General features: G+C 45.5%; 1 protein-coding gene across 2 annotated transcripts in view; it reads left to right on the top strand.

Moving 5' to 3' along the window:
• Nucleotides 1-854: 854 nt before the first annotated feature.
• The window catches only part of SP3 (Sp3 transcription factor), a 61842-nt gene continuing 51808 nt past the window's right edge, over nt 855-10888 (top strand). Inside the window, exons 1-4 of one of the 2 annotated variants that reach the window (XM_060106269.1) lie at nt 855-977; nt 1595-1728; nt 2260-2373; nt 9121-10480. In XM_060106269.1, coding sequence (XP_059962252.1) covers nt 971-977; nt 1595-1728; nt 2260-2373; nt 9121-10480 — 1615 coding nt within the window. In that variant the 5' untranslated portion in view covers nt 855-970. Of the gene's footprint in view, nt 978-1594; nt 1729-2250; nt 2374-9120; nt 10481-10888 lie in introns of both variants that reach the window. The other variant, XM_060106268.1, reaches the window with a different exon arrangement.

Here is a 10888-nt window from a genome sequence, read left to right as displayed (position 1 = left end):
ACGTATTAAATGAAATATATGTCTGCTTTGGTGCCACTGGCCAGAATGAAAGCTCTCCTATCTGTGAGGTGAATTGAGATTTCTTTTCTGTTTAAAATGCCTGCTTCCAGGGTACGTAAAAGCGGGAGACTGGTTGGGAAGCCAGGGGCTAAGGGGGATGGGAACGAGATGGCTCAGACTGAATCTAAGAGCTGAACGTGTGTGAGAGAAAATCCTCCTCCAGCCTCGGAGGGGGTGTCTCCCCCAATACCAGCTCCCTCCTCCCGGGCTCGCGGGGCGGGCCCGGTTTGCTCAGTAGCAGCAGCGGTCGCAGCAGCAGCCCCGGGGCTGAGCGGCGGCGGCCTCCTGGCAGCGCAGGGAAGCAGAGGCTCCGAGAGCGCCCTGGGGAGATCCGGCTGCCGCCGGGATGGAGGAAGCGTCGAGTGGAGCCGGATCCTCCGGGGACGGATTTCCTCCCCAGCTCAGCCCCCCTACAGCTTGCTGGGGCCTGCTCCGAGCGCCTGCAAGGTGGAAGAGGCCTTCGCCTCGGCCTGGCAGCGGCAGCCGGCGAACTAGGCGGCCACAGCGGGGTAACAGGCGAGCCGTAGCCGCTCTCGGGAACCTTCGCCGCCACGACCGCTCATTGTCTCTCCCCTTCCTCCCGGGGGGCAAACAGGAAGCGCGCCGCCTGGCCGAGTGACGGACGGGCATCCGGGCCAATGAGCACTGCCTACGAAGAGCGTGGTGGCGAATGAGCGCGGAGAAGAGGGGCGGAACTTCCGGGCGGGCTGTCACCCTCTTCCCCCCTTTTCGGCTGGAGGCTCCACCTTTTGTGTTTCCCGCACAGTCAATCAAAATAGGAAAAAAAATCCCCGGACCGCTCCGGCCGTGTCCGCCGCCGCTTCCCGCATCCTCTCCCGCCGCCGCCGCCTTCGCTCCTCACCATGTGTAAGGCGGCGGGGAGCCCCGCCTGAGGTGCCCTAAACACACTATGACCGGTACGTAAAGCCGAGAGAGAGCAACCCTTGCTGCTGCCGCCGCCGCCGCTACCGCCGACCACAGCCAGCCGGGGGCCACCGCCGCCGGCTCCCGGCCCCCTGTGTGCGACCGAGTGTCTGTGAGAGGCAGAAAGCCGCAATGCCCTCCGGCTCCCTCCCCTCCCCGCCAGCTACCGTCCACCCCTCAAGCCCCAGCAACGCAGTGTCCCCGCCGGGCCTGGGGCTGGCGGCCCGGGCCGCCGGGAGCGCATCCCCCTGTGTGCGGGCGCGGGCAGCGGGCGAGCGTGTGAGTGACTGACGGTGCGAGAGGAGCGAGCGCGAGTGAGAGCGAGCGGCGCGAAGGGAAAGGGGAGGAGAGGAGAGGAGAGGGGGCAGGGGCAGCGCGGGGAGGAGGAGGAGGAGGGAAAGAGGAGGAGGAGGGTTACAGGCAGCGGCGGGCGGGGGCAGCAGCAGGAGGGGAGGAGGGAGCAGCCGCCGCCGCCGCCGGGGGGCGGGTGGGGGAGGGGAAGGGGACTCGGTCCGGGCTTTCGGAGTAATTTCGCCTCGGCCCGCGGGCCCCCTCCCTCTCCTCCACCCGCCTTCCTCCCCACCCCCACCCCCCCGCGCTGTGCCTGCAGCTCCCGAAAAGCCCGTGAAACAAGAGGAAATGGCTGCCTTGGACGTGGACAGCGGCGGCGGCGGCGGCGGCCACGGCGAGTATCTGCAGCAGCAGCAGCACGGAAACGGCGCGGTGGCGGCGGCGGCGGCCCAGGTGAGGAGCGGCTTAGCCCCGGCCCGGCTCCCCCCTCGCGCCGCTTTCTCCTCCCCTCGCCTCTCCCCTCCCTCCGCGCTTCTCTCCTCCCCTCCCCCCGCCCCGGGAGCTGCCCGCCCGAGGCGCCAACGCTCCGACCCCGCCCGCGCTCCCCCGCCCGCCGTCTTTTTGTGTGTGTGTGTGTGTGTGTGAGTGTGTGTGTGTGTGTGTGTGTGTGTGAGTGAGTGAGAGAGAGAGAGTGTGAGTGTGTGTGAGCTTGCGCCCTCCCGGGGGTGGGTTCCGGACGGAAGGTGGAGGCCCGGCGCGCGGCCCGCCGCCCGCCTTCCCGCGGACGGTGGAGCCCGTGTGCGTGCGAGCCGGAGGGCGCGAGCCGGAGGCGAGGAGGAGGAGGAGAGCGCGGGCTGGCGCTCGCCCGGGTGCAGCCTGCGAGGCCCGAGTCGCACTTCCTGTGCGAGCGCGGCCCGGCCCTAACCGCCACCCCCTCCCCCTGTCTCCTTCTCTGAACCCGCCCATCGGGGGTAGGACACTCAGCCGTCACCGCTTGCTCTGCTGGCCGCTACCTGCAGCAAGATAGGGCCACCATCGCCTGGCGACGACGAGGAGGAGGCGGCCGCCGCAGCCGGGGCCCCCGCCGCCGCCGGAGCGGTAAGTCTCGCGCGCGGCCCGCCCCCGCCGAGGCCCTGCGCCCGCCATCCCGGGCCCGCGGCGCGCCCGCCATCCCGCCCGAAAGGCCTCCCCGGCGCCCTCGCCTTCCCGGAGAGGGACGGTCGCGCGGCCGGGGCGCCCTTTCCTGCTCTTTCGCATGCTTGTTCGGATTAGAAGCCAGACTAGGCTTTCTCTACATTGTCACTGCGGCACCTCCATCCAAATTCACTACAAAATGAAGTCTGAGAGGGTGGGGGTGGAGGACTCCAAAATGGATGTTAGAGCAAATTCATAGCAGTGCTGAGAACTCCTCCGCCGAGCGCCGCAGAAATTTCAGGCACAGCCTATCGGCCATAGGTAGTATCAGCTACGGAGGCAGTGTCTTCAGTTTCTAGTAGTTTTTGAACTCGGGGATTTTCCTGCTGGAAGTTACTAGATCTTACTGATTTAAGTGTTAAATCGTTGTTTTAAAAAAAGGAACGAAGGTTTACTCTTTGAATTACTTTTTTGTTTACAAGAATGAACACTTGAATACTTTTTGAGTGCTTTTTTGATGGCCATTCTAAATTGTCGAATTTTCGTTTTTGCAGATTACTTACATTTACAGTAATTTTTCATAAATGGAGTTTAAGTGACCGTTGAAATCGGCGAAGTTACTTAGTACTTTGGCTCTTGAAATTGAATAGGTATACTAGTGTTAGAAACAAAAGTACGTGTATGGAATTATATCAATATTTACATGAATGCTAATGCATATCATACTTAGTTGAATTTGGTTGGCAAAGCTATATTTTCATTTTATTGTGATTGCCAGTCTGATAAGATGTGGGATTCTCTTTATAGGGTTTTTAGTTTGTCGGGGGCAGGGGGAGGAGCTGGCCAGTGTTACAGGAGGGCTTCATACCAATTAGCTAGAAACTGTTTCTAGGACTATTGTGAATTTTATATTCGTTTGAATCTTTGTTGTTGCGTTAGTTTAACATGTAGATGTGTTCACTTATTAAAATAATTGAAACTTCTCCCATCATTTTTGTGTGTGTGTTTTTTTTTAATGTGGATTATGGGAATCGGTTTGTGTCGTGATATTTTGAATTGTCACTGTGGACAAAAAAGTTTGATATATGGTATAGTCTTCAGGAAATTCTTAGTATTCCAAGGCATTAAAAGTGAAGCTAATGTTAAGCTATATTAAATATTGTATTTGTAATTTTCGTGTTTGAAATTATACTGTAGAGGGATGTAAGTAGATTTAATGACTTAAAAGTATGACTTTAGGTTTTGTCCTTTTGTAAGCAGATTAAAATGTAAAGGCTTAAAATCATGTATGTGGGAGGCATTGTTACTTTTTAAACAAATTTATGGACTGGTAAACCTCTTTTAAGAACTATATCCCGTTAGGCCCATAGTGCCACACACACAAAAAAATGTTTATCTTAAAAACCATTGTAAAATTGCAAAGCAGATTGCTTCTACTTATCTTTTTTAATCTTTCAAATAGAACAGAAAACTTTTTGTAACTGCAACTTACCAAGTTTTTAGATATCAGTTCAGTGATTGGGGGAGGAGAGAAGCGAAGGAGGAAGTTACAGGTAAAGAATATGTATATGTACGTGAGTCTCACCCAAAGAATAGAATACTGTCTCCAACCTTACCCTACTGTGGCCATATACTTGTAGGGAAGTTGTTTCCATGCCTCTTCAGCTCCTCTGAACTGCCAAATCTCTACTGACATCACATTCCCCACCAGATGAACATGAATCAGAATCAGTCTGAGCATTTTTTTCTTTGTATGTTTGGTACCTGTGCATAACATTTTTCACTGAGTAAAAATTAGTAAGACTGCTTGAGTATGTTTGCCTTAGCGAATGGGAAAATTATTTTTCCAGTTCAAAGATGAATTTTAGACATGGACATCTCAGGAAATGAAAGAATTTAAGTGATTTCATAGTAGTTTTCCCCACTTAAAAATGTGCTTGGATAATGTTACTTTATTCAAATTGCTGGGAATTATGAGAGGTTTAGGGAGAGATTTTTTGGAGTTGTGCTTTTTAAAAATTTTATTTTGGGTTTATTTCATATTTACACAAAAGTTGCAAAGATAGAACTGAGAGGTACCTTTTACCTTTCACCCAGCTTCCTCTAATGTTAATATAACCATGGTACATTTGTCAAAACTAGGAGATCAACAATGATACAGTGTTATTAGCTAAACTATAGACTTTATTCTGATATCACCATTTTTTCACTAATGCCCATTTTCTGTTCCAGGATCCAGTTCAGGATACCACATTGCATATAGTATTGTTGTGTTTAAAACGAAAGGGAAATATACACATAAAATGCAACTTTATACTAGTTTAGTTTGGCTTTTTTAAAAAAATTTATTATTGGCTGCGTTGGGTCTTTGTTGCTGTGCGCAGGCTTTCTCTAGTTGCAGTGAGCGGGGGCCAGTCTTCGTTGTGGTGCGAGGCCTTCTCATTGCGGTGGCTTCTCTTGTTGCGGAGCATGGGCTCTAGGCGCGCGGGCTTCAGTAGTTGTGGTGCGTGGGTTCAGTAGTTGTGGCTCGCGGGCTCCAGAGTGCAGGCTTAGTAGTTGTGGCGCACAGGCTTAGCTCCGTGGCATGTGGGATCTTCCCGGACCAGGGCTCGAACTCATGTCCCCTGCATTGGCAGGCGGATTCCCAACCACTGCACCACCAGGGAAGCCCTAGTTTGGCATTTTAAGATTAAAAGGGCATTGAAAAGCCAATAGCTGTACTGCAGATTTGCTTTACATATTTTCAATTTAGAATTTGTTGGAGTATGATATGTGTTCATCCTGGATCCTGGCCAAGAGTGTTTGGTTACCCTCAGTACAGAGCTGAATAGGTCTAATCACAAAGCAGTCTCACCTGTAATGTCCCACAGCGTGGACTCTCAAAATTGGTTTGATGGCAAGACTCTTTTATACTTATTATTAAGAGTTGTGTAGTTTTAGTAATAGATCAAGGTATAGAAAAAGTAGACCTTTATGAGACATTAACTTGTCCAATATACATTTGTGTGAACCTGTGAATTACTAATTTGTTTATTTCATTTGTAATTCAGGGTAATAAATTGAACAAGTAAATATTATGAAAGGCATTGCCTGAATTTCAGTTTAACTTGTAAATTCAGTGTTCATTTATTACGTAAATGTTGGTGAACTACAAAGTGAATAATAGCTTATTTCAAAAAAAGGTTATTTTGGCTGTTATTTCAAATAAAACTTACTCTGTCATTGTAAGGAATTCATTAGGTAATTGTTTTTGTATCTGCAGTCTGTGTTCTTTACTGTTCCTTTGAAGATTTTAAGAAACTTTAGTACTTGCCTAAGAGTGGTTCTTAAGTTTGTTTTCACCTTAGCTTCACACTTGTTTCCAGTTATATTCTTTCCTTGCCCATTTCTGGCTTTCATAAAGCCATTAACTGAGAGGTTAATAGTCCTTTCTAAATGTGATGTAATAAGTTGGTATGAAGTTTATTTTTTTCCTTTACACAGGTGTTATGGAGAAGATATCCTTGGGTGTTGTGTGTGTGTGTGTGTCCCCATTTTATGCCTGGTTGTAGTGGAGAATGCCCTTGTAATGAATTTGCCATAGCAGTGTCCCAGGGCTACTCTTGGATGTGGTCTTTTTTACCATGTGATTATGTGTTTGTATACAGAGGGAAACTCAGATTACCTTCAATTACAACCTTTTACAGTAATGCCAGTGTCCATGTTAATTGGTGTTTTGTTTGTCAATAAGAATATTAGAATTATTGAGAGAAACACTGGTGGATTTTTCTTTCAATGTCTAGGCTTAATGAAGAGGGTTATCTTGAATCCAAACCAAATACTAATTCTTGCCTGGGTTATGTGTTTTTATGTCTCCCTCCCTTTGTAGTGTTTCCAGTAGCCTAACATCACACATTTTAAAAAAATTAATTAATTTATGGCTGTGTTGGGTGTTCGTTGCTGTGTGTGGGCTTTCTCTCGTTGCGGTGAGCAGGGGCTACTGTTCGTTGTGGTGCGTGGGCTTCTCATTGCGGTGACTTCTCTTGTTTTGGAGCAAGGGCTCTAGGCACGCGGGCTTCAGTAGTTGTGGCTTATGGGCTCTAGAGCGCAGGCTCAGTAGTTGTGGCGCACGAGCTTAGTTGCTCCATGTCATGTGGGATCTTCCTGGACCAGGGCTTGAACCTGTGTCCCCTGCATTGGCAGGCGGCTTCTTAACCACTGCGCCACCGGGGAAGCCCCATCGCACATTCTTACAACTTTTTTTGGTCTCAGATTCTAATTTACCTATTTTTTTGGTATGCTGCTGATGAAATTTCTTACAAATGAATGGTTTTAGTAGGCTTTGTAGTTTTGAAATATTGGGGAGTTATTCACTGTGGAATTGGTTTAAAATTGGTGTAGAGTTTTTCATTGAAGACTGTAATATCTCAAGGTCGGTTTTATTCATTTTTCCTATCATTTCCTTTGCAATAATTTTAAAGTAAAATACTTTTATTCATTCAATAAGTATTTATTGATCATTGTGCTAGGTGCAGTTGGATGTTTTTCAAATCTGTCTTCATAATCTTAGTTATCATAAGGATACTTTAGGATTTTATAGTGCTTTACAGTTTATGAAGCTTAACACTTTCTTTAGGATCTTATGACCCTGCAAGGTAATATTTTTCCCGTAAGGTCCTGCTCTAAATCACACATAACTCCACGGTTCTAGCTAGGCTAGAACCCAGTTATGAATCTTTTCCTTTCTAGTGCAACGTACTCCCTTCTTCTAAGCATTTATAGTCTTAGCTTATATTATGAAAGTCTAGTATTCTTGTTTCAGTGTTCATAAATAGTTTTTATATATGCTTTTAACCTTAGGTTTACTCAAAAAAGTTCAAGTACATCATTTTGTCCTAGGTTTGGGGATTTCCCTTCAATTAATGGCCTGCATTGTTGGGAAAAGTGGTACTGTAGTTTATTTTTATTTAGCTTCTGGAGAAGGGGGTTCTTGGGTAGTGTTTATTCAGACTTGTCATTTGAGTAGTTGTATTTATTTTCAAGGAATTTCTTGAACTAGAAAGCTGTTCACTTATGGTTGGATATCTGCTCTTATTAAGATTTTGTTAAAAAAAATACTCAGATGCCATAGATTTGACTTTTTATTTTAAGGATGAAGAAGAGACAAAATGCCAGTACAGTTATCTCTCTATATCTGTGGGTTCTGCATCCTTGGAGGTCTGCCTGTAGTATACATTTTATGTAAGGGAATTGAGCGTGGGGGATTTTGGTATCGGCAGGGTCCTGGAACCAATCCCCTGGGGATATCTACGAATGACTGCATTGTAAAGTTAATTTGTATGTAAGATACTATATTCTTTGATATAAGTTGAAAAATTGTCTATTTAATGCTGGTGAGAACAAATTCAAGGTTGATTCTCCAAAGGTGAACAATAACCTTAAGAAGATAAGAATTGGATTTGAAGCACTATAGTGTAGATTTCAGTATAAAGGATAGATTTAAATATCTTTAGTTTATTTAAAATGCCAAGAGACTGAGGTGAAACATGAATTGTTACTCTAATATAGGGAAAGATGACTTAAGCTTGTAATTTTTTTTTTTTTTTTTCTTGCGGAACACGGGCCTCTCACTGTTGTGGCCTCTCCCGTTGCGGAGCACAGGCTCCGGCCGCGCAGGCTCAGCGGCCATGGCTCACAGGCCCAGCCGCTCCGCGGCATGTGGGATCCTCCCGGACCGGGGCACGAACCCGTGTCCCCTGCATCGACGGGCGGACTCTCAACCACTGCGCCACCAGGGAAGCCCGCTTGTAATTTTTATACCAGGTAGAATTTGAAGAATGTAGGTTACTTTTAAAGTCTGGTGCTTCATTTTAACAATTTAAGTTTGATAAGTTTAAATGTTTGTGTTTAAAAGATAGATCACTATTTTAGTTCAGGCCTGGACATTTGTACTGGGTCCTACGGTTTCTCTGCCTTTATTGTCTTCAGCCTTTCAGTCTCCTTCACTAGGTCTTAGTTTATCTTTATAAAGCACAGATCTGATTGTGCCACTCACTTGCCTCAAAACCTTTTATAGCTTTCATTCACTATCTGTAGGATAAAGTCCAAACTCCTTAGTAGAACCTGTGAAACCATTTACTACAGGCCCTGATAAAAATGTCTAGTCCTGTTCCCCATTACTCTTTTCTATGAATATGAATTTTCTGGATCCTCTCTTGAACTCCAAACTACACATTATTTTTTTAGAGTCTCTTAAAAGTCTGTGACTTTATTTCTATACCTTGTTAATGCCTGTATTTCTGCTTCCTAACCACCCACAGTGAAATCTTAAATTTTATCCACAATTACTTAAAAATCTCCTATGTGAAATCTTTTTTTTTTCATTTTTCTATGTTCCCCCAAAGTGTTCTGATAATATGCCTAGTGTACACCACTATTCACATAGTAGTAGCTTGTATGTGTATGTCTGCTTGGATAGATTGTGAACCACTTGAAGATGAGCTTGTATATCTCATGGGCTTATAGCATGGGTTATCTTTGCAATATAACAAAATTGGAAGTGATGTTTATTGTAGTTTATATAGTACGTCTGTATTTGAGCTGTGTTGTGTTACTAAGAGAACTTTTATTTTCAGGTGGTAGGGTTTATATCAGTTTTTAGAGTTTTTTGAGGATTGGATTAAATGTACCACAAATACATATCACATAACATTTTTTGTTTTCTTTATCCAGACAGGTGATTTGGCTTCTGCACAGTTAGGAGGAGCACCAAACCGATGGGAGGTTTTGTCAGCCACACCTACAACTATAAAAGATGAAGCTGGTAATCTAGTACAGATTCCAAGTGCTGCTACTTCCAGTGGGCAGTATGTGCTTCCCCTTCAGAATTTGCAGAATCAGCAAATATTTTCAGTTGCACCAGGATCAGATTCATCAAATGGTACAGTGTCCAATGTTCAGTATCAAGTAATACCACAGATTCAGTCATCAGATGGTCAGCAGGTTCAGATTGGTTTCACAGGCTCTTCAGATAATGGGGGTATAAGTCAAGAAAGTGGTCAAATTCAGATCATTCCTGGCTCTAATCAAACCTTGCTTGCCTCTGGAACACCTCCTGCTAATATCCAGAATCTCATACCACAGACTGGTCAAGTCCAGGTTCAGGGAGTTGCAATTGGTGGTTCATCCTTTCCTGGCCAAACCCAAGTAGTTGCTAATGTGCCTCTTGGTCTTCCAGGAAATATTACCTTTGTACCAATCAATAGTGTCGATCTAGATTCTTTGGGACTCTCGGGCAGTTCTCAGACAATGACCGCAGGCATTAATGCTGATGGACATTTGATAAACACAGGTCAAGCTATGGATAGTTCAGACAATTCAGAAAGGACTGGTGAGCGGGTTTCTCCTGATATTAATGAAACTAATACTGATACAGATTTATTTGTGCCAACATCCTCTTCATCACAGTTGCCTGTTACTATAGATAGTACAGGTATATTACAACAAAATACAAATAGCTTGACTACTACTAGTGGGCAAGTCCATTCTTCAGATCTTCAGGGAAATTATATCCAGTCGCCTGTTTCTGAAGAGACACAGGCTCAGAATATTCAGGTTTCTACAGCACAGCCTGTTGTACAACATCTACAACTTCAAGAGTCTCAGCAGCCAACCAGTCAAGCCCAAATTGTGCAAGGTATTACACCACAGACAATCCATGGTGTGCAAGCCAGTGGTCAGAATATATCACAACAGGCTTTGCAAAATCTTCAGTTGCAGCTGAATCCTGGAACCTTTTTAATTCAGGCACAGACAGTGACCCCTTCTGGACAGATAACTTGGCAAACATTTCAAGTACAAGGGGTTCAGAACTTGCAGAATTTGCAAATACAGAATACTGCTGCCCAACAAATAACTTTAACGCCTGTTCAGACACTCACGCTTGGTCAAGTTGCAGCAGGTGGAGCCTTGACTTCAACTCCAGTTAGTCTAAGCACTGGTCAGTTGCCAAATCTACAGACAGTTACAGTAAACTCTATAGACTCTACTGGTATACAACTACACCCCGGAGAGAATGCTGACAGTCCTGCAGGTGAGTTTTCGAAGTCATGTCATGCTATAGATAAGTTCAGTGAGGTGTTTATCAATATCTGGCTGTCTTTTAAGGTGATGATAATTTCCCTGTGTCTGTGTGAAAAGTCAACACCAAAATGTGTTCCAAATTGTTCTTCATTGAAAGATTGTAGTTTTTGAAGTCAAGGATTCATTTCTCTGTTATGCCAATTACATTTGTTGTTTTTCGTCACTTAGTTTTGTACATTTTTTCACATCTGATTGGTACTCTCAGGCATCAAAAAATTTTTATTTGTCATGTAGGATGTCTTGGCTGTCCTTGGTGTGATGTAAATTAAATGTTTTATGCATTTTATTTGGTTGGGCAATCAGGTTGGTATAGTGAAAACATGGTACTGGGAGTAGGTACTGTTAGGCTGTCTCACTC

Source organism: Mesoplodon densirostris, chromosome 8 (genome assembly GCF_025265405.1).
Source record: "Mesoplodon densirostris isolate mMesDen1 chromosome 8, mMesDen1 primary haplotype, whole genome shotgun sequence".
In the NCBI taxonomy this organism is placed as follows: Eukaryota; Metazoa; Chordata; class Mammalia; order Artiodactyla; family Ziphiidae; genus Mesoplodon; species Mesoplodon densirostris.
This window is presented reverse-complemented; position numbering and strand designations above follow the sequence as displayed.